General features: G+C 40.0%; 2 protein-coding genes across 4 annotated transcripts in view; one reads left to right on the top strand and one right to left on the bottom strand.

Moving 5' to 3' along the window:
* The first annotated feature begins 14160 nt into the window (after nt 1-14160).
* Nucleotides 14161-21532, top strand: LOC139995483 (actin-binding Rho-activating protein). 3 transcript variants are annotated; one of them, XM_072019029.1, is made up of 4 exons: nt 14161-14366; nt 16988-17118; nt 17216-17465; nt 17887-21532. In XM_072019029.1, the coding sequence occupies exons 1-4, from the start codon at nt 14349-14351 to the stop codon at nt 17992-17994; spliced, it is 507 nt and encodes a 168-aa protein (XP_071875130.1). In that variant the 5' UTR covers nt 14161-14348; the 3' UTR covers nt 17995-21532. The 3 variants fall into 3 exon arrangements, with proteins under 3 accessions (XP_071875130.1, XP_071875131.1, XP_071875132.1); XM_072019030.1 differs by lacking the exon at nt 14161-14366 and adding an exon at nt 15699-15845; XM_072019031.1 differs by lacking the exon at nt 14161-14366 and adding an exon at nt 16524-16654.
* Serca (ATPase sarcoplasmic/endoplasmic reticulum Ca2+ transporting SERCA) overlaps nt 18596-24498 on the bottom strand; it is a 56141-nt gene continuing 50238 nt past the window's right edge. Inside the window, exon 14 of the mRNA XM_072019003.1 lies at nt 18596-23663. Within this exon, the coding sequence (XP_071875104.1) occupies nt 23635-23663 (29 nt within the window). The 3' untranslated portion in view covers nt 18596-23634. The remainder of the gene's footprint in view (nt 23664-24498) is intronic.

The raw sequence follows: 24498 nt of genomic DNA, 5'->3' as shown, positions 1-24498 counted from the left end.
CTCGCTAGTCTCATTATACTCTGTTCTAACGTTTCTCTTTTCTATTAATATCAGACGTATCTTTTATTTGATCAATCAGACGATTTATATCGTCGCTCGTCGAGCATCGAATAAGCGCTATTTATGTATATTTGAACAGATTAAAAAGCAAAAGATGGGAAACGCATGTAAATGTTATATTCACGTATTTATGAACGTATTGTTAAGCCAAATATACATATATATATATATAAATATATACATACACGTAACGAAACTGTATTCGCAGAAAAATAAAGATATTGCTCCAGAAACCTTTCTTTCATTTTTCACTGCGTAAAACGGAATTATCAGAAATCAGAATTAACGGAAAAATCAATTATAATCTGATCGATCGATCACATGGTCGAAAAGAATAACCGCGCCAAACGTTCTAATAATTTTCTTGTAACTGTAAATTAAACCTCGCTAAAAGAGAAATAAATAAAAAAAGCGGAGTTTCCGTTGAATTTGATCAGGTCAGTGGAATAGGAACCGTATCTGACCCTGAGCTATTAAGTAGAACAAGGATCGTGGTCGGACGAATTCGGCAGAATGTTCCGCGGATCGTAAAAGTGGAATAGCCCTGTTTCTTCTCGTCTTTAAACAAATGGAACGAGTCTCGGCTTTTAGACAAGTGGAATAAGACACCGTAGTCGGACGTTATGGCACGAAACAGATCGGACTCGCATACTTTGATCGCAGTTGTAACTTTTCTACGATTCTTTGAATTTAACATCGATCGATAGCAAGGCAACATCGATTTACTTGAGAAAAAATTCTTCATCCTACGAATTCGATATCGTACGACCGATTGGACATTGTTCACAATTGTTCAAGTTATTCTCGAATCGGAAACAGAAACATTTACGAGATATTCGTAAAAATATTCTTGTGTAGTCTTAATGTTTCATTGATTCTGAAGTTTAACGTAAGTTTCGAGAATCGATCGTACGGCAGAAGTTTCCATTCACAGAACACTCTGTTCTATCTGGAAACACGTTATTTATTTATCTCGAGGAACGGATATCCGCCAAAGCAAATGCAAAGTCGGTCAATGAAAAGCCACGGTACGAAAGATCGTCGATCAAGCATCTCGTGCAAGCCAAAGACGTGACGTGGAAGAGCGAAAATATCGTTCGCGGTCCCTAAATAGCATACAGCCATCGTCGCGGTTTCCGCGTCTGCTCGACGTCCGCTTGTCTTTCAACTACCGCCACGATTCGTCTGTTATTCCGACAAGTCCGGTCCCTGTTCGACGCGTCGTCGATATTTTCGTCGACGTCTTGTCATCAACGTCGAAACGTGTCTTCTTTCAGTCACTTTTATCGTAAACCGTCCCCTACTATTCTCGCTGTATCAAATTCTACGGATATATCTACTTTGACAAACCTATAAATCTAGTTCGAAAATATCGACAAATTTGACAAGCTGTTTCGCTTGATTTCCGGTTGTATTCGAATCGGCTGAGCGTCCTGTCGCTAGACTCGCAGGGTCCAGGAAGCGGAGACTCGAAAGCTTAGAATTTGACGACTCGAAGGATCGAAGGATCGATAGTTGGAAAATCCAAGAATTCGCAGAAACGAAGGATCGCAGGTTCGAAGCTCCAAACATCGTCGCAACGAACTAAATAACAAAAATTCGAAGAAACTTTCTCAAACTCTGAGGATGGAAAAGAGAATCGAAAGATCCAAGGATCGAGATTTTAAAAATCAAGAGCTCGAAGATTCAAGTTTCAAAGCTGAGAGACTCGAGACTCGTGTCGATCTGGACAAGTTCCACGGTTCGATAATTTAACACTCGGAAAACTCGGAAACTTCGGGATAAAATGAAGGGGAATCTCAAAATTGAAAAATCAACCAAAGATCCCCGTTTCCTCCTGTAATTTCGCAGCTGCTGTTTCAGCGCAATTAAACGCGTCTCGCGAACATTGCGCGCAAAGCTTCGACTCTACCTACGATACGCTCGTCTTGCAACAGAAGGACACGTGCGAGCATCGTGCGTGAAATTGCAACTTGAAGATTGAACGACTCGTTACGCTGCATAGAAATTTACACCCACCAAGAGGACGGTGCATGCCAGCGGGCAGCAACTCGAGGAATTCGAAACAATAACGTCGAGACGCTAAACACAGTGTCAACGACACGCGTCCATCGAGATACGACCATTTTCAAGCGTCGCTACCGGCTATTTGATATATATAAATGTATAAAGAGAGAGGGAGAGAGAGAGAGAGAGAGAGAGATTTGGCAGTGATGGTTGCATTAGTCACGAATGGTATTCGCGATTAACGATTAGCTCTCACCTGGATCGGTGCCACTTACTCATTCAAAATAGAAGGCGACCATTCCGTGTCCAATCCGTGTGAATATTTCCGTCCAAATGCATAGAACCATCATCGTAGAATGAACTGGCTCATCGTTTCACAGTTTCTCGGAGAAATTGAAACGTTTACCGTGACTAATGAAGAACTAGTGACACGCGATAAGATGAAATATGTAACTTGGAATGTTTCATTTTCGGAGGAACTTGTGGGTTGCAATTGCTTTTTGTTTTTTTTTTTTTTTTTTTTTTGGTAGGTAGGCTATTCTATAATGTATTGTTTTATACAAATAAGGAGAGTAAAAGTGTATGACGTATATCTTACTGATGTTTACCGGGCAAAGATATAGTAAGGCATAATAAGAGGAAATACGCAACTTGGAATATTTCATTTTCGGGTGATTTGTGGATTGGGGAAATTGTTTAGGAAAGAAATTATTTCATAAAATAAATTATTTCGTAAATTTGAAGAAGATAAAAATTAGAGTATTTTATACGTGTTATATATCGAACCAAGTGAAATTTCATTACTTTATATAAATGTCAAGTAAACTATACATTTGGATAGGAATAAAATACATTTTTAATAGGACATGATGTGTTATGTACTTTAGAAATCGATATATTCAATGTTAAGAGGTCGATATCTTTCATCCAGACAAATTATTCCTTCGACGAATAGATTGAAATCTGTTGCTTTATAAATAAATTAATATTTCTATCTCAAAAAAAAAAAAAAAAAAAGAGAAGGAGAACAATTTACTTCACCGGCGGATGTTCCTCCGATAAATTGAACAAAATCTGCCGCTTTATAAATAAATCCTTCGAACGACGAATTATTTGTTTACATAAGCGTAAGTGTGTAAACTTGTATCTGCTGTGAACAAAATAATAATAGCAGAGCGAAACGCTTAACGAGCCACACAAAGCCAAAATGTTTTCTTTAAATCGAGCCATGAATGAGACTTTCTATTCATTAAGTTCTAGGTACTAACTTCTGTTTACAATCAACAATAGAACTTTTTATATAATAGTACGCAGGTGAAATCCGTGAAAGGTATTTCAAGCGGAGGCACAAAAGAGGGTTCGTCGAACAGTCGAAAGGTCGTAAATTCCTCTATCCGTGACCTTGGTTAGGCGCCAGCACTCGACCTTCTCCAGATGGCTCGCATAACTTCTCCTTTTTATCGTCCGAGGTTACTCGAATTTCTCTTACGAAAAATAAACCATATTCCTCGTATTTCGTTAATTTCACTGTTCCTTCTCTAATTTCAAAATCAAACGTCCAGCATAAACATATACACTTTGAATAATTCTCAATAAACTTAGTCCGTTCGCTGTCTCGATAAACTTTCATCGATCGTTACTATTCACCTCGATATCAAAACGTTCTAACGTTATCCAGTTTCTTTGCATCTTTGTAAATTATTAAAAAATTCGTTCGATTGTCGCGCTAAGTCGTTTGTTGGTCCCGGACGATAGAAACAATTTTCTGATTATCACTTCGTCAGACGTTCGCTTATCGTCTAACGATTGCGAATATCAGAAGATTAGAACATTAGAAATTAGAATATTAGAAAATATTATTATTGGCGGTCTTACGAAATTATCGACATGATATCATAACTTGTCTTTCTCGATGCAAATTCTACCACCTATAAATAATCAGAGTCGAGCACGAGGAACCACGCGAAAAACGCTAGAAACTCTGTGCTTCTTTCGTGAATAGACGGTCGAGATTTTTCTACGAGACGCACCGAGCTGCCTCAAATTTATTTATAACGACTGCCTCCTCTTCTCGTTGCGAAGCAATTCGCTGCAATTGAGTTTGTCGTTTGCGTGTTCGTGTATTGGTCGTTTGAGGTGGCAGAGGGTGTCGTCTCGCAATGTTTTACGACTCGAATCTACAGCGATTATGTAAGCACGTTGACGCTGATTCGCCTAATTACTTCGGGATTCGGTGGTGGCTGCCAGCTGCTGTCGAATTTGCTGCGCAGTTCGTGAAATTAAGAAGAAACCAAAGAATAACGAACGCAGCGAGGAACATTCGCTGCGACTGTTGGAAACATCGAACTGTGATAAATTCGAGAATTATCCGTTGAGAATGTTTCACGCGCCACTCTAATCGTAAAATTCTAAACTCACGCGCTAATTGTAAACTACAGCCGCGACAGCCCAATTTTTACGACGTCGCTTTTAATTCTACGATTATCACGGTGGCTCGAAAATTACCGCCAGGATAAACATCGTATCGTGTACGTCGCTATGTACGCGTTAGTGCAATAGTATAACATTATATCGTAAATATAAGCTTTTCTAAAAACACGATAAACCTCTCTTTTTCTTCTAGCTTTTCTTCTAATTAAGAGATATACAAAAAAAAAGGAAGATCAGATTTAATTAGATACCGATATCGATATCGTTGCAACGTTCCTAGGTTTCTCTGTTGAGTTGAGCAAGAGCTGAGACGACAGAAGGTGGACAAAATTTCGTCAGGTAAAATTAAACGCTTTTTAATGGTACGTCACGTGGCGCGTGTGTCCGGTCCGGAAGCGAAGGCGTTTCAAAGATTTCAAGGTCAATTCTATTTCTTTAAGCTGACACACACATACGTACAGATCTAAAAAAAAGAAAAAAGGAAAAACAAAAAGAAATACCAAAATATCTACATCTGTAAACAACCAATTGGAAAATCTATATATCCGAGCTTTAATCGAAGAAAAGTTTAGCGTGCGAAACACGAGAAACGACATGGTGCAAATCTGCCGTAGTATTTTGCGAAACCGAAACTTATCTACAAAGCGGAAAAGGAACTTTCTAGGCGAGTTTGTCGTCTGGTTGAACGACGAATCGTAAGGTAGAAATTTCTGCGCTTACAAAGACATCCGTTCAGGAACGATGGAACATTGCATGAGCGACACGACCACATTTTGGAATTATTTATATCCTACACGTGCTCCAGCTCTGATCCCGCCTGGTTACGTTACATTAACTTCGCGTTCCGAACGTTTTCGCTTATTATTCGCACTTTCTGTGTTCGCGACAGCGCGAGTCAGAGGGTGAACGACGAACGACGAGAGAATCGTGCAGGAGCATCGCCATCGTGAAGGTCGCCGGCGAGAAGCTCGATAAAGCGCCGTGCCGTGTCGAATTCCTTAGAATTAATTTTAGAAACTTTTTTACGAGCACGGAAGGACGTGGTGCGTGATTTTCGCGTGGTTCATCGTCGCGGGATTCCTCTTGGCGCTTGTCGTATCGTATAGTTTCATCGAAACACGAACGACCACGCGAGTTACTCGCTTATACTGCTTTTTAAGCTTCTCTCGACGTTTCTTCCTGTTATTTTCGAGTTTCTTCTTTAATTCGTATCGAAGAATAGTATAAAGTTTATGGTCTTTTATCTGTCTGTCTGTCTGTCTGTCTGTCTCTGTCTCTGTCTCTGTCTCTGTCTCTGTCTCTGTCTCTCTCTCTCTCTCTCTCTCTCTCTTTTAAGATCTCCGAGTTCTCTAGATTTGTCGAGTTTTCTCATTATTTGCTCGAAATACTTCCTACTCGCTTCAATCTTTTAAAATTGTTCTTCATGCAAGATTTCTTGGTTCAATTCTCCTGATTTACATTCACATGGTTTGGGATACGCTTTAAAAATCATTTACAAAATGTCCAGCTAAATAAATTGTAAAGTACAAATTAAATAATAACAAGAAAAAAACTTTAGAAGTCAAGTTTGCTCGTAAAAACAGCATCGCAAGGCAATTGTCACAGAGTCATAGAACAATAATAGGATAACCACGCTTTACAAACCTCCTGCAGGGCACAGCCATCCGGGCCCCCCTCAGATTCGCACGACGGCCCAGGGATTGCGGCACTAGGGGCGGGGTGGTCTCCCCCTCGCTGCTAAACTCAACCAGGATGCTTCCCACAACAAGAAAGGGAGACGACGACGAAGGAGTGTTGCGGTAGCAAATCTATAGAAAGGAACCGGGACACCCGTGACAAGCGTCATGAAGACCACCGTGGGGTTTTAGTTGGTAAGAGTCCGACACTACCCGCCGCCCCCCAGAGGGCGGCCAGGCGTCCATGAGGATTTCCCCACGATAAAAAAAAAAAAAAAAGGGCACAGCCATCCAGACGATAATCGGCTAGTGTCCCAGGCCGAGAAGACAGTAATAGGATAGCCACCTGCGACTGGTGCCCGGGACAACCCCTCCAGAGGGCCCAAGCCGACCCAAACGTACAAACCTACCCAAAATCAGCCCTCGACACATTCTATCGCAAGATCCTCAACCGTACACACCCTGTTATAACACTCCGAACCGTTACTCTGCTGGATTCGTACAATAAATGTTACTGTCATATCTAAAAGTGCGAATTTTTTAACTTACGAAACGTTCGATCAGTTAATTTAGTGATTTCTTGTGTCTCCTACGTGGCACTATCGTGTGCAGCGTGTTCACGTGGATAATTCCGGTGCTCTATCAGACACGCGTACTGCATAGTACACACGTGCTATTTTTGTCAATGAAATTTCAAATGACGCGTCGATGATAGATCTTCTAATCTTCTAATTTTCATTTTAAGACAATTCCAATTAAATAGAAGGCGTAAAACGTAGAAGCGAAGCGTCGTTGAAAAGCGGAAATAGAAAGTGTCGAAATATATTTAATTTATCGATACGCATTACGTGTAACGTTATTATTAGGTTGTCCGGAAAGTTTCTTTCGTTTTATGAGGAAACAATAGACGTTTCTTGTTTCATCTTATTTTGTCGAATTAAGTACGATCCAGTTTCTTCTGTTGACTTGGTTTGTTTTAAAACCAAAAAGTTGTAAAAAACACGTTTGCGAAATAAAGACACTTTCCGGACGACCTAATATATTCGAAGCTGTATAAATATCTTTCTCAGATCTCCACAGTGTATCTAGGAGACGCAACGTACATGCATGTACATACGCAGACGCAAGTTTCGTCACCTTGCTGTAACAAAGCACCTGTCTCATAATTGTACCTTATCCAAACTGTTGGAATACAACGATATTACACGCATAGGCATAAATACCCCTACACAGACACCCACACAGGCATTTGAACAGGACATTTACACAGGTCATACTCATTACTGTATAGAGAGTGGGGTTCAAAGTATTTAAGGGATCATGGGTTACTACCTATGTCTAGTCTGAGAGTAACTGGCCAACAATCAACAATTCTTGCATACGTTGTTAATTATATCATTCGCTGATATACATTTGCCTCTGTTTAATAAATATCACTGAATATTATTTTAACATAAACATTGTGTCTTCCATAGATTATTAATCTTAACTTTAAGATTAAATTCTAACAATAAACGTACGTGCAGTTCCGTGCGCAGAAAGTGGAATTATCTGCCATAAATCAGACTCAGACCGTCGCATAAATCCTGTGTCTATATATCAAATACGAAACATTCTTATCTGCGTTGTATTCAACGGAGAAATTTGAATTACAAATATCAGGAGCCTAAATATTTAATACTTAGATCCCCGATACTAACTTTCTTGAGATTTATTCAGAGAATATGTACGTTTGAGTCCAAGTGAAAGCGTCCGTCATATGACAGACACGCTGCACCGCCTCGGTTCCACTAAATTGTTTATAATCTTTTATAAACTTCTGGAACATTTATGCCGTACAATTAACCAAGAAAATTAGAACCAGTGCTTAGCTCGAACATTCGTAGACCGACAAGTCAGCTAATTACGAATTAATTTATAGGCAAAATGGCGAAAATACTGCAGGAGCTTTACTACAATTAGTTCATTTACAATAAATTAAACAATTAAGATTAAACAGGAAACGATGGTTGTTTAACGTGAACTAATCGCAATAACGTATTATAATTAAGACAACTAGATAATTAATTTACAACTCTCGTCACCACCGATCCAACGCTCTGTCGACAACGCAATTCGCACTCTCTGACTTCTCAACTCGCAATGAATGTTAATTCGTTTATGTCCCTTAGCAACCCCTTGTCTTTTGTCTTGGCCTCATATTCCGCAACCGCTTTTTTATAATTCGCCCGACACCCCCTAGGCCCCTCGTCCACGATGCTACAATACTTTGCGATATACGGAATATGAGCGACGTATTAGCGGTACATACGGGTTGGAGAATATTAGATTTGAGATGTTAATTGTAGAATGTTAATGCAGAACGTAATATCTGATTGTGGAATTAACAGGAAACGCGAGATGTGAGAATTAAACGCTTCTTTAATTCGCCGAGTAAGAGAATCTGCCTGCAACATCGAGGCCGGCGTGTAAGCAAAACAAAATTTATTCGTATCTTTTGATCCAAATACTTTCTGACGTGCTAGCAAATATTTTTGCTGCGCCGACGAGCACAACTATCTTGACAGCAAACCTTCGTCGTAAACATTCCGTGATTTGTTCGGTGAATCGCCACTGATAATCAGAACCACGCAATGGTATCGCGTGTACATACTAGCGAATCGCGTCATTTCCATGCCAATTCTAAGAATTTTACGTTGAAGCTACCCGATAAATATTATCTCTGCGCATACCATTCGATGAAATTTCAATCCTACGCTTCGCCACAACAAAATTGAAGGATCGCTGAATTTTCACCGAACGATCGTCCATATTCAGCTCGTCGTAATCTCGTGAAGAAAATCGTGTTACGGCCTATCTGGACTCGTTTTAAACGGCCGAGTTTCCACGAACTTGATTTCTTCAAAGATCTCCTCTCGTTGCGAAAAGAAGTACGAAACTAAAGTCGTTCTTCTCGAAATTTACAAAGTCTTCCCTTTACAAAGACAATCAACAATTAAGGCAACAAGACAAAGACATTAAACAATCGAGTTACGATATTTTTTCGCCGTTTGCGGACGAAAACTGTACCGTCGAGGTATCGAGGCTATAACTGGAGAATTAAGTCCGAAGCTGTGAAAGCACGCTCTTTGCTCTTTAACGAACCCGAGTAGACCATTTTTTCTCTCCTCGTCAAGTTCCAGCAGTTCAAACATCGGCCAGTTTTCAGTGAAAATTTAACGATCCTCCAATTCCAACTTCCCTACGAACCTGTCGAACGACGCGATATTCCAAACACCCAGCGTGAGACTCGCCGACAGTACGCAAAGGTCGAAGGTCGCACGGTTGCGAGCCACGTTCCGCTCATTCTTCTTTTAGCGTAACGTCGCTCGCAAGCTCCAACTGACCGACGTCCGATCCGCGAAACCGTAAAAGGAATCAGCTCCGGCGTCGGAGAAACGACGACGACGACGAATTAAATACGTTTGTACGTCGTTGGTCGTGATCAATGAACGACGACGTCACCGGCAACGTTTATAACGACGAGCTACAAACACAAGCTACGAGTCGGCTAGCAACGACACGGACCGCTCGCGTACGCTCTCACCGCCCCCTCCGCCTTCGATCGAGGACGTTGCACTAAATTTACCTGCGATGCGTCAGAATTCTCGGTTTTTCAATAGTATCGCATCTGCGAACGTGGGCCGCGTATTTAGAATTCGAACCTGTGATTCACGTTGAATGAACGGGCGTGATCTGTTGCGTAGGTCAGTGAAGAACCTTCGCGTTGGGGTTGCTTCGGTTAACGGTGGACAGAACATTTTCTGAGAGAATATTTCTCTGTATCGGCGACTCACTCTGGCCATGCCTACCTGTCCGTGTATTTATAGTCTCCGAAGACGTTCGAAGGGGACACGCTGCGCTAAACTATTAAAATACGAAAGTAAATACGAAAATATAGCAAAACGATGACGGAAGAGCTCGCCTCATCGACCAAGCATTTTGTAGCCGAGTCGTTTCTTCTCGGGACGACGGTCGTACTGATTCGTTTTATAGTCGCAGATTAACCACGCGTTTTTTTGATAAAGAGTTTCGATAATTACGAAGTACAAATTGTTCATCAGTTAGCTGTCACGACCTGTTCGAAAAGTGTGTAACATAGAAAAGTTATAACATAGAATTAAGTTGTAACGAGATGACTGTTTTATTTTCTTCATTTTATCACCGTTCGTCTACTGCAATTACTCAGTTGTCAAGTTTAACGTACGAAAGACGAAGACAACGTGAACTCAAAGATACCGCTTCACCTCTTTCTTGTCTTTAAAATCGAAATACCCGTCGAACCAATAGTTTGTCGCTATCAGTAGAATAATACTTCCTTCTACTTTTAGTACCAAGTATTCTAACAATACTTTCTTAAATGTATTCTATCGTAGAGAATACCTAATTGGATCGACCAACGTTATAAGACACGTACGATGCCACTGAAAAGATTCAATCACCTTAATTTCCCAGAAAATGTAGGATATTGGAAAATGAAATTGCTTGCGCCCGACGAGCCCAATACCTGATTCGATTAAAACGTTTTTACGCAAAACCAACAAGGAATCACTTACTTTACACAGAAATGTGTTGATTTAAAAAGAAAAATAAACTTTAAGGTGCCATAGCAATTATTTAAATAAACTTTTCGACGAACTTTTTTAGTTCACCCAGAAGAAAAATGTATAATAATTTAATCCTTTTATAGTTTTTCGTCCCAGTCAAAAATTACGTGAATCTTTCCTGCCGATTGAAGACCGCAGCCCATGAAATAGGCTTAGAAATCTGTTACAATTTTTGTTTTTTACTTAAAAAAAAATCTTTTATATTCGTCAAATATATACAAAACCATACCTCAAATTTCAATAACTTCGTTTCTTTCTTTCCCTTCTAAAAAAAAAAAAAAATCACAAAAAGACGCTGCTTTAAAACATTCTAATTCAGGACACCCCCTTAAGAGGAACAGTTCTTGTCGACGCCGTCATCGTCCCAATTATTATTACTCCGGAACGGAAGTCCTCGAAATTGAGCCTGTCCACGTGACGTTCGCGTGACAATCTAGCGAATGTTGGACGCGAAATCGGTGCCAAAACGAGAACCGGAACGAGTATGGGTACTCGTCTCTTCTCTTCTAACGAGCAGAATCTCGCGTCGTCGCTAGAACGTCTTAAATTAACTTAACACGACAGAAACTGTTTGTCACTGACGAGATGGCGATATACGAGCTTAAGCGGACAGACGAACGCCCTATGGCTGATCATAAATCAGAAACTCGGCTAGAAATTTTATCGATATCTCGATTTTGAAATTGGTGGAGAGGCTCGGTGTTTCTGAAGCATTGTGTTCATGCCAAGGGGAAACTTGGAATCCGTCGATGACACGTGAAGGAGATAAGAGTTACGTGTTGTCCGATGCAAGAAATTCGCGCGAGAAATTTTGATGCAAATTCGAGAATTTTATTTCCACGTGGTTGATACGTCGATGATTAACGCGAGACAGGAAAATGTCGTTGAAACGAGCAAATTATTATTCGCTAACTATGTCGATGATGTTAATTTTGGTGCACAAAGGTACTGTGTGTATTATTGGATAGAAATAACGAATAATAATAATTATAACGAGTGGTAGACTAAATAATATGACGGTGTTACTCAATAATAATAATTAGATATATGGCAATCTATAGAAAGCGGTAATTAAGTAATAAATAATTCGATAACACGTAGTAATTATTCGTTGAAGTTGAGATTGACTGATTGAAGAACGAGTGGATGAATTTGCAATAGAAAAGTACACTGAAATAATTAAAGGTATAAGTATAATATATAAGTTTATGCTGATTCAGATCCTCACTCTCTTAGTGTTACTGAACAGTGAAATAATAGTCAGATATTTATAGCAAAAGGACATTACCAAAAAAGTTAAGCTTATAGCTTTGGTTATAGCTAAAGGCTACAGGGAACATAAATAGAAATCTGATTATTAGTTCCTTTGTTCCTAGACCTTGCAAACCAAAACATAATGTATACTCAAAAGTACAATAATATGCACCGCTCCTTATTTAGAATATTTCTACTTAATAGCGGTCTCCAGGTCACGGATATACATAAATAAAGATATAGAATTTTTCTTGAAGTAATTACTTCAACATTATCGAATAGGAAGAATTAAATTATAGGTAAAAAGTAACAATCAGCGAGGTAGCGAATAGTAAAAATAAAAGGCAATAAGCAACAAATAGCAATAATAGGTAAATATCAAACGACGAGCAACGACTAACGTAAAGAGAATAACGAAACACCATAAACCAATTTAATTGTACCATTTAATATCAGATTGCCCGAAAAGTTTCTTATATGTTTTTTGTTTTATATTAATTTATTGAATTATGCACGGACGTAATAATAGAAATAGAACGAAATGGATCATACGTAATTCAATAAAATAATGTAAAACAGAAATTGTTGGTCGTCTATTATCAACTTATGAAACGAAAAAGACTTTTCGGACGACCCAATACTAGATAATGAATACTAATATCGTAAAACCAGCGAGCAATCTTCGCTAGTAGTAAGAAAGAATCGATAAATAAATGAAACATAAATAAAGTCTGTGACGAATAAATTCTTTCATCGATTTCTATCTTAACCGAATTGTCTATCCAACGGTTTAATTTAGTCGGCGTATGCTGAAAACGATGGCCATGTGTATGGACTGGAATTTCATTGGAAAATGCCGGCATTTAAAATTAGCATGGAACGCGTATCATTCGCACGCATCGGCTCAAACGAACGTTCGATTCTACGTTCGCGTATTTTCACTTTTATACGTGTGCCGCGTTTCCTTGAAACCCGGCATTCCAGGAATCAACGTATCTTCGAATCAAACGCGTATCCCCCGCGAATCCGCTATTTGCTATTAATAAAATACGCCGGATACATGACAGGAATTTCAAATGAAATATCACAACATGCAGCCGAATGTACGAAACGCTCGACGATATTCAAATTGCAATTAATTCCTAGCGAAGCGTTTGGAACGTCCTCGATTTTATTCCCGATCGTCTCGTCGCGATTTATATCGATAATTAATTTAAGGTTCAAGATGTTCTTCAAGGCTGCGTTATCTTCCATCGTGTCCATCTTCGCTTCTCTTTGATTTATCAAAATTTTGACAGAGTCCTCTTCGTTGTAATCGTCCGCGAAGAATTTACGAACGTAGAAAACACGTGGAATCGAGAGAACATCGCTTTCTTTTGTCAGAAATCCGCTTCCAAAACGATTCCAACCGAACTCACAACCGAAGAGTCCGCTGCGATGAACTGGCCACTCCGTTTTCCGATTTTTAGTAATTTCAGCAAACGAATAAAAACCAGTCGAAAATCCCTCCAAATCAAACGGTTTTTCGAAACGTCCGGTAAATTAATCGTCAATCAGTATTCGTGGTAATATAATTCTGCGCAACTTCCATATGAAACTTGTATCTTCCTTTTTCTTCCGATAAATTTAATTTTAATATCGCAGCTGCTTTCCTATTGCCGCAAATTCCACCAATCCGTGTAACAAATCGACGAAATACACTAGCGCCACGAATACCACGATAGCGGCATAAAAGACATTTTTGAGATATATTAGGTTAGAATAGATACGTTGCGACGAAAATATGAATTGCAAGTGGCATGGCGTTACGGATGTTCAATAAAGTAGAAACGTAAATCTCGACGAAGATGTACGATCTTCTGATCGGAATAGCCGTGGTTTCGATGAACGGACCAAGCCAAGATAAAGGGGTGGATGCGGCGCGCGTCCCAATGCCGAAGAATTATCATTTCCGGTGTTGGTGTCGGCTGACACGGCGCGAATTCCCGTAGAATTGGCTCGGAAACGCGGCAAATATTTCGGCAGTTGGAATTTCTTGGTGGGAGCCTTTTGACGTAGCTGGTATCTTATAAAAAGACGCGAGGCGTCGCGACGCTGCATTCGCACACAAGTGACCAGAGACTAGCAAACCTCGCGAGAATATCTTCATCGCGAATCGTACGAATCAGCACCAAACAGTATTACGGATAGTCCAGTTCCTTATTCCTCTTCTAGTTTTCTATTTCGTTTCGTCGTCTAGTCCGTTTCATCGAATTTCACAGTTCACGGCGAAACGATGTCTTCGGTAATGCTAGTGAGTATCTTCCGAGAGATTGTATTTTTAATTGGTTCGGTTGGTTATGCATGAAACAGAGTGTGACTCTTCTTAGATACTTGTATATGTAATACAGGATTTTTCAAACGTATCTATCCTTTGAGAGAATGTACTTTTAATTGGTCTAGTTGATTATGCACGATGCAGAAGCGTAACTCGTGTCAGGTGCATCCGAAGATAACTAATTGTCTGTTGGTAATTAACCAGTTATAGTTTCCTTCGTTTACACTCTATAGATAATGCAGGTTCTTTGGCGCATATAATATATTTCCTTTTTACCATATGTCAGATGAGAATAAATAGCTATCTATTGTTAATTAACCAATTATATCTTCGCCCGATTATATTGCATTAATATTTCTCAGTTTCTTTCTAATAATTAACTCCATTCTGCTCTGATAAGTAACGAATAATTCTTCTCCATTCTGCAATGGATTATATGACACTGGCGTCTTTTCTCATTACCCATAAGTGCTTTTTATTTTTCTATTGCGTTTTCTATTCCTAGCGCGTAAAATGCCTGTCATAGTGAATTTCATAATTTGAAACTCGAGCGTCGCAGAAGCTGCATTACTCGTGGAGCGACCTAGTAGTTTTGACCAGCCTTGACAATGAACTTGCGTCTGGTCAGGGTGGGCTTATTCTACTGAACCGAGCGCGCCATCGCGCCTGCACAGAGTTTACCTTTCGTGCATTTAGAGTTTTCGATCATTTGAATATACGTTCTTCTCTTAGTTCTCTTACGCTTGTCTTTGCACACGGTTATCAAGTATCTATATATGTTCTTCTATTCTTTCGTCTTTTGACCGATCGACGTACATTCGCGATTTTCGTGAAAACGAATTAATTAAGATTAATCCATTAATCTCTATCTTTTTCCCAGAAAGGAAGAATATTATTCGCAAAATTCTACAAGTTTTCTATCTTCACAGTAACGTCATAAATAGCTCCTAGTACAAATTACGACAAAACAAATTCTTGTAGAGTGGTGATCGAAATCTCGTAGGAACGAAGGATCTTTGCTAATAGTAGCTCCTATAGTAAAATATAAAATACGCGATTATATGGAATATATAGAATGAACGTAATTAATATTTGCAGATTATGAACCGCAGGAAATCATAATCCTAATATTTATTCGAGATCCTGAGTCCTCGTTCCGCGCAACACTGTGGCCATTTCTTTCGATTCGGAAAATTAATTCGGCCGTTGACTGTATACATCGGCGACAATTTGTCGAGGTGCCAGCCAGGTGTCTTATATGGTCAGGAACGCTCTTTAAATGGTCGAAACTGGCCATCATCCAACGTCGTTGATTAGACGTACCGTAGCACTGTCATCTTCCTAACATTTGCCTCAGTCTGCTTCGTGCCTCAGTGATAGAAACTTCAAAATTTATTCGAAACTGCAAACTTCTTACAAACGTTAGAATTTTGCAGGATGAGTGATTCCGATGAAGTAAGTGATGCTCACCTGTTAGCAGTGTTCGCGAACGAAACTGGTAGAACAAGATGACCTGTTTTTGTCGATTATTCCTGTGTTTTGAAATAGAATTGTTTCGATGCTTCGCTTTAATTATCGAATGCCACATTTACATCGGAAGGAAGCTAAAGCAATGTATCGGGTTGTCCGAAAAGTTTCTTTCGTTTCATAAGTGAAATAATAAATACGCAAGATTTTTTATTTTATTTTATATGATCCATTTTGTGGTAATAGAATAAAATGGATCAAACGTAATTCAATAAAATAATATCAAAGAAAAAATGTTGTGCATACATCCACCACTTGCTTATAAAACGAAAGCAACTTTTGGGACAACCTAATAATTCAAATCGCGATAATTTGCAACTTCTGCGTGAGAAATCATCTGATTGACAGGTTCAGATTGAGCGAATCTTTGGATCGAAAGATTTGTCTGAATAATTTTTCGTTCGCTCGTCGAAAGAGCGTTTCCAAGTGAAAGTGATACGAAATATCACCGACGTGGCCTTAATCTCGATGATTTCTTTCGTTAAAGAAGAAAAAGAATGTTGGAAATTCAATTGTTACAGCGAATGGTCGTAAATACGAGCTAGATCGATGTATTTTCAAGCTGCTTTCACGATTACGCCAGGCGAATACTTTCTCAGCTGGATTACTCGGGCATTAGAAGCCCCGCTGTTGCTTCTAGCACCGCATCAGTTCTCGCTCGACCATGCTGTAGTCTTCTTGCGAACATTCCTGGTTGCTTCGAACGTTGCGCGTTCCACAATTTTTTCACTAGAAAGGTGCTTTTCTTGCTTCGAATATTTCGTTCAATGTCTTATCGATATGTCGAACCAACTTTCATTTTTCTTCTCATGTGACATTCGCTGCAATCTAATTTTTTCTCGTTGATGCAGCGAATTCGAACGTCGTAGCTACGATAATTGTTCGCGAGGTGATGGAAATCTGAGGATGAAATATTTTTAATTGCAATAGTTCTGCAGAAACGTACAATGTTGGAAATAGAGAGAACACGTGGAATTAATTTTCGAGGACGATTAAAGAATACACTCGTGCGCCTTATAACGTAAAACTGGTCAGAACTTAAGAATTCAATGGCTGTTTCTTCTTTTCAGGAATCGTTCAGCGACAAAGTAGCGATGTTCGACCAATACGCGAACAAGCACAAAGACAAGCAGAGCAAAAATCCGTTCACATCCGGCTCGAATATCGAAAAAAGGAAATTCTCGAAAGAAGAATACGGCAGGTGAGCTGGCGTCACTTTAGAACAAAATTCTTCCTGCGTTTAAGCGACTTGGTTTTCGCGAGTATAGTTTTTAACTAAATGCTTGATTGAACTTCAGACCGGAAGCTGGCTCCTTGACAGACATTCGTGGTCGCAAAGCCACGGCGCACATCCTCAAAGAGGTGCTCGAACTTTGCGAGATTATTCATCAAGAGGGCACGCCGTGTCGCGACCGACCAGAAATCATCGCAATCACGTTTGGCGACCTATTCAACATTTACACCCACATCAGTGACAAATGCGTAGGACTACTGCTGAGAGCCAGGAAACAGAAGCTCGTGGACTTTGAAGGAGAAGTACTGTTTCAGGTATCACGTTATTAATAATTATATTCTCCTTGAAAATTAGAGTGCAGCTACATTCGTTTTAAATTACCAGTAGACGCAACTCGATGTCTTTCAAATTTTTCCATTCTTTAAAAATACTTCTCCGCTTCTTTTCTTTTTTTTTTTTTGGAATGTATATTTCTTTATTTTTTAAAAATATTCTTTATGGTTTTGCAACTACGTTGCTCGCGTTGAGCAATCGGAATATCTTTCGCAAACAAGTGATTCATGAAACCTTAGAATCACGCGTGACGAAACTTGGGAACGGATTAACAAATTGTACTAAAATTAATGACGAGGCTTGGCCGATAAAGTGGCTTCGTAAATCAAGATTAAGACTTTGTACTCGGAATATGTTGCGCTCGATTTTTCATCTTGATCGATGGCGACAAATTTATTACAGAGACGAGACGACGACGTACCCATCTACCTGGTGAAGCCCATCAACGAAATCCGAGAGATGTTCAAACAGCGGCTAAAAGAAATTGCACAGGAGACGCCCATAAGCTAACAATCGTCTTCGTTGTTCGGTGAATAATTCCATGGTGAAGAGTCCCTGCTGCAACCCTGTGTTACCCAACGTTATCCTGTATTTATTTACGACACAGCCGTTGAAGCAACGCGAACGGCCATTGTATAGTTTGTAATTTTTATTCGAAGTGTACGTGAGACGAACGAGTGGTTGAAGTTGAAGAATGAGATGATGACGTAGGTCGATAAAGGACGAATATGTGCAATGTGATATTTCCATAGAATTATTAGGAATAAAGATTCTTTTCTAGTAAAGATTTCCTCGGTATTTCACTCTCTCTTTCTCTGTGTCTCTGTGCAATCTTAACCATCTCAAACGATTATACTAAACAATTGCATTGGCCAAACCAAAATCTCAAAAATAAACTCGCGAATCTTGAGAATTGTAGATAAAGAAGTTTCACAATATTTGGACGCAAACATTTGTACAGAGATTGCACTCTAAGAATCTCGGAAAATTACCGAAGAGTAGCGTCGATTTAGAGCGTCTCCGTTCGACACACTGTCGATTGTCCCGGCAAATCGTCGTCCAATTTCTTCGCCATTTGCTGAAAAGAAGCGGGATCAGCGTAGACCGTTCGCTCCGTTACTTCCAAACCTTTATTCGTACAGAGCTGTTCACGTACAACATTAAAAATAACGCAAGGCTTGCCGCCGTTTTCAGAAGAATACATCGAAATTTCTCGACGTGTACTGCGACCTCGAGCGAGAACGATTAGGCAACGTCCTTTCGTTTAACAATGGACCAAAACGACGTCCGTTTCGCTGGCATACCACCGTTGTCTTTTCCTTTCTTCTTTGAAGAAATTGCGATTCTTCCATCTTCGATTCTCTTGTTATATTCGTCTTTCGATAATTACTGTGATAATATGCTAAACTTATTAAATTTGACAAGATAACTATCGTTTCTTATTAAAAATTTTCTAAAACTTTGCGTAAAGCTTCAACCGGTGGTTTAGAAGATAGCTTGAAAAATTGGGAGAAGTGGCGATACGTGGAAAATAGATGTGAAAAGGCAGAGAACGCGGAAGAGCAGCTTAGAAACGAGCTTAGACGATGGAAAAACTTGAGATCAAAGGCGTCGCTGTTTGCTGAAAACGATATCGTTGCGCGTTCCAACGTTTTCGTTTACGGATGACTCAGTGGTTGGTTGGGTCATCGGTTAGCTGTGGATCGGTGCGTCGCCCAATTCGAACACGCTTTTGAAAATTACGCTATCGGGCAAAAATTCGCAGCTACTTAGCCTTAACACGTTAAACGTTATGTATGTAAACTTTCGTCTTTTGTTCGTACACTGGCGCTTGTTCCGCGTTTACGCGCTAAATGGAAGGCAAAGCGAAATTAGTTGCGCGTTCAACGCATCGAAGGCAATTTTCGAAGATATCTAATTATTGCCACGTTATGACGTAATTTATTAGCAGCGAACAGTGTGCAATATTTGGACGATTTCTAGACGAACGATACACGATGCCTGCTGCTCGTTAATTCGAAAATCAGACGTTTAAACTGATCTCGCGGGTACAAGAACGAAGCTCCATATTTCTAATTCTAAAGATAACAAATTTTTTATCAGAATGTAGCTTTGCCAGCGGGATTGTTACTTCTTTGTAGGATGTCGAGTAAAAAATCTTGCCAACAAGCCACGAGTCATTGTCTTCGTAGCACAGACAGTGAAAGTAACCGAATCGAATTTCTCGTTGCGTTCGTGTTTTCTCGTCAAGATTCGTAGGAATCGACTGATGGTTTCATCGAACCGTCTGATACATTAACTACGAGCAAGGGTCTCAAGCAAGAAGAAACAAGAACAGAACGAAAACGGGCAAAAGGAAGCGAGAGTAACTCGTCGGGTGGCAACATCTTTCATCGATATCGATGATAAGAAACAGGAAGCAGATGGAGAGAGAAAAAAAGGAATCCAGGTAAAAGAAAGATAATTTCTTTGTTTTTTTTTTTCTCTCCTAACAATCAGAAATATTCACAGGCAGTTAATTCCATCTTAATATTAAACCAAATAAACTCGAAAGAAGAAAAAGAAAATCAGGAAACGAAGCTGAGAAAGAAAAAGCACAGGGGATCCGGGTTTTCTTCGTTTCTGTCGATTCGAATCCTTCTCGCTCGAGAGGCGTCCATTCGATTGTCCGGGAGGTCGCTCGGATCTGCGACTGTCTGTGCGCTTTCTTCACGAAGAAAAATATATGTATATATATATTTAATGTCTCTTAATCATAATATATATATATATAATAATAATAATCAATTTCTCTCTAAATATCGCGCGTGACAACGTATCCTTTCATTACTCTTTTTATGTACAATAATTATATCTCGCGAGCTTCATCGATTTTTTTCCTTCTTTTTTTTCTGTGTGTGTTTTGTGTATGTTTTAACATCGTTATTATTAACAATTCTTCTTAAATTCTTCTCTCTAGTGGCGTAAGTTTCGTGAGCATCAGGAGGCTTCCGCGATCGTTACACCCTCCGAGTAGGTGGCACCGATCCATCGTCGTTTTAATGGAAACGACGATCGTTACGCCGGAAGCCTCCGTTGAAAGTTACGTCACCGATCAGGATATACCATTTTTTATTACTTTCACTCGTTCTAAAAACGTGTACCACACGATCCAACGACAAAAGGGAGGTAACGCATCGTCGATTCTCACTGCTTTTCCACCGCGTTTCCGCCGCCGGTTGTCGCCTTCGTCGTTATTTGTTACCCTCCGACGTCATTGCGAATTCCATCCTGGAACCGAGCTTCGACAGAATTTTCAACGACGAAGTTCCTTCTCTAATTTTCGACAATCGACGTCCCAGTTTTCTTCACCTCGATCGCCGTGTCTCTCGCCGAAAATGTTGCTCGAGCATGTTCCTCGAGGTAGGACAATTGGAACGGAAAGAACTGTAAACTCGGTGACGTTGACAACGACGTCCTCGGTGGCTGAGAACTAGAATCATCGTGACGATCATCATAGCGGAAACGCGCGTTTCATCGCGTTTTGAGCGTTCTGCTAGACGTTCGACGGTGTCCGTTGGAGCGTTTCGTGGTTATTGGAGTATTTTTCAGATAGGAACCTTGAATACATTTCAAGGGAAAAAGTCTTTCCAGGATGATGCACAGGTATGTCTCTTTTCAGTAGAAAATATAGAGTGTCTTTGAGGATAGCGATAAGAAGACACGATTAGAGAAAAGAAACGCGTGGAAGTTATGAGAGAGAGAGAGAGAAAGAGAGGGAGAGAGAGAAAGAGAGGGAGACAGAGAAAGAGAGAAAGAGAAAGAGAGACAGAGAAAGAGAGACAGAGAGAAGAAAGATCGAGAAAGAAGAAGGAATGGATAGAAGAAAAAAAGAAGCCAGGAGAAGAGAGAAAGAACAAGAAAAGGAAAAAAAGTAAGTTGTTTGTAAGGAGAATGTGCTAGAAATGTGAAATAAATAGATCCGGTAATAAGTAAAAAAGAAAGATATCAATGATTCTGCAGTTAGTTTGCTAATTAATTGAAGAAAACGTAGCTCCTTTAAAGATAAGAAACTCTACCAACTAACACTACAATGAATTCCACCGACGTTAAAGAAGTTATAGAATTAATGATAACGAAAAGTCGATGGTTATACCATCCACCATTTCATCGTTACGCGACTCTAAAAAAAAAATGAAACAACCATACTGTCGGTCGAAAGATTTAAATCAGCGTATTGCTCTAGATAAAACATAAAGAGATTTTTTTTCCCCTTTCCATTCATTTTTTTTTTTTTTTTTTATCTACTCTTCATCAGAAACCACGATTTTCAATCTCTTCATTTACTATTCGCGGCGTTTCGGCTTGTCACCGACGACACGATACGACACGGTATTTTATGTACATTTACATTCCCTGTACAAAGAATAGGAAACACGCGAACAAAATGCCTGCCAGGACCAGAAGACGATGAAACGGAAAAGCAGCGGCAGTGCGTGACACGGTAGCCAGCCAGGAAATCGGAGTAGGTGTAAAATGATAATAGAGAGCGATCTATCTCAGCTCCTCCCTGCATTACCGACGCAGTCCAGCCGCTCCAACGTTACAGCAGATCGTGTCTTTACCCAAAAATCATTCGAATTTTTAATCTTTCTCCTTTCGTTTATCTTTCGTTCTCACTCGTGATTATCACATCGTCGTAACGTTCGCGCGAATTTCTCTGGAATTTCTTTCGACTTTCCCTGAAAGTGTTGGAATTTTGGAATTTCTCGCACGGCTCCAGTCCGGTTCCTCTCCGCTGCCACCGGTTCCACTATTTCGTGTCCGCTTTCGGCCATGCTTGCTTCTCTTCCGTGTCTCCTTTTCACCTAGTTTTTCATTACAGTGTTATATCATCGTTATTAATATTGATTTTTCTTTTCTGATATATATGTGTGTGTACGCGCGTGTATGGTTTGTTTTTTGGTTCGTGCTTGACAGAGGAATTCTGTTGCCGACGGAGCACGACGAGACAAGCCTAACCCCACTTGTCGACAACCGCTTCGTTTGCTGCAACATAATAACACAGGCACGCATCGATTAGTTCGATTCTTTCCCTACACTGTGTCGCGAAGACTTTTCAACTTGCTCGTCGATCCTTCGATCTCTCGCGCGGATCGACCGTGACAAACTTGACAAGCTGCTCCGATTAGACGTTCGTTTATATCTCTTTGCCTGTAAGTGCCTCGAAAACTCGAGTCCTTCTTCTGGATTCTCGAAGGCTGAGCCTGAAGCTGTGATCGATCGTATCTCTCCTTTTCTTTTTTTTACCTCAAACTTCCTCGATCATTTTTCGCACTGTCGTGGATGACGAGTACCCCCTTTGTCTCTTCGAATGTGAGTTTTTTCTTCTCCTCTTTTTCTCTCTCTCTCTTTCTTTCTCCCTCTCTGTCTGTCTGACTCTAAACACCCCTCTATTAGGGCGCGGTCACTATATTGAGCATAATCGGTGGAACGAGTATAGCGAAGTGTTCGATCAGTTTTTTTTTTTTTTTTTGTCTATAGATAGAAGACATATTTCAAACATATTTTATTAATATACAATTTGTAAACTTCTTATCGGACTGCTAGACTGTTGAAATATCGATACGTTCAACGATATACATCTTGTCTTTTCCTTTATTACATATTTAATTAGCGTCTTTTTCATTGAAAACGGGGGAAGGCGAGCAACACAGAAAATCACCGATGGCAAACGTGTCAACGCACCGAGAGAACAGCCAACGAAATTAACACCCAAACCCAGGCACTCGGACCTCGTCTACGCTTGCTATGAAATTTCCCTGAAACTCGCCATACTCGTTCTACCAATGATACAGAATCTGTTTGTTCAACGAAAGCGAAGAACGCGCCCCGTCGTTTCGTAGTTTCCGTTTTGTCTGTTCTTTTTCTATATGTATACGACTGTATAGCATTGTGTGTGTGGTTGGTGTATGTATGTGTGTACATATGCGTGTGTCGGTGTATAACGTGTCGATGGTGTCTCATAAGATCTCTGTTTTCGGCTCGATCCCATCGGTCAGCTTGCGGGTTGTTGTTGCTTGGGTGGGTGTTGTTTAAGTGCCATTCTGACGATCTTTTTCTCTGTGTCCGGACTGCTGGCGATTTTCGTCCTATCGCGGTTCCCGAGCTTTATTTCGGCGGCGTCACAGGTGGTGCCACTGCAAGCATATCACACGTAGTCTCGATTAATTATCAAGAAACCGTAAACGGGGAACAATCACGCGCGTCAGAACATTGTTCCCCGGTTACCGGATATCCTAACAGCCGGGCCCGTAACGTCCATGTTACTTTTTGTCCCCTATTCGTCCCCTTTCTTTTTACTTCTGTTTCTTTCTTGTGTACGCGGTTCTGGTCTGTGCGTCATTCAGTTCGATTCGAACAATTTTAACCAAGAATGCTCATAGATCGTCTAATCGGAATATATACGGTCGAGTTTTACGTGGAAGCTTTTTCTATCAACGCATTGTTATTTTATTCATTTTTTCTTATCGACAATATTTTTCTTTTTTTTTTTTTTCTCGTTTAATGAAGAAGTCGAGCAACGCGAACCTTACGCTTATAATTCACCGAAGCTAAAGACTGATTGTAACTAACTGGAAACCTACGGTCGAATTTAAACTTGCCGAAAGAAAAAGCTAAGCTTCTCGAATAATATACGAATCGTTGGAATTCCGAGTAGAAGATATTCCTTCGAGTTCATGATCCACGCGCAGTGCGTTAAACGGAAAATTATTTATCGTAAAAGACGACTCGCTACAGGAATCAACGAAGAAAAGGGAAATGGTGAAACCTACAGCCAGCAAATCGTAAGTTCGCTTTCATTTTCAAGCGAGGATAATCAATCGAATCGTTTCACGCTATTTCCTTTTCTTCAACTGTTATTTTCAATTGATATTGTCGTATACGTCGCGTCATGTATCGTGGCGTTTTCTCAAGGGGTGCGGGGAATAATAAGATACATAAACTAGTAGAAGAAACAATGGAAATAATAAA

The sequence above is a fragment of the Bombus fervidus genome, chromosome 16 (genome assembly GCF_041682495.2).
Source record: "Bombus fervidus isolate BK054 chromosome 16, iyBomFerv1, whole genome shotgun sequence".
In the NCBI taxonomy this organism is placed as follows: domain Eukaryota; kingdom Metazoa; phylum Arthropoda; class Insecta; order Hymenoptera; family Apidae; genus Bombus; species Bombus fervidus.
This window is presented reverse-complemented; position numbering and strand designations above follow the sequence as displayed.

What these genes read in the sequence shown, in the direction of transcription:
- LOC139995483 (XM_072019029.1), top strand. An exon ending in TCGAAAGAAGAATACGGCAG is followed by an intron (nt 17,119 to 17,215) that starts GTGAGCTGGCGT and finishes ATTGAACTTCAG; the next exon opens with ACCGGAAGCTGGCTCCTTGA. An exon ending in AAGGAGAAGTACTGTTTCAG is followed by an intron (nt 17,466 to 17,886) that starts GTATCACGTTAT and finishes AATTTATTACAG; the next exon opens with AGACGAGACGACGACGTACC.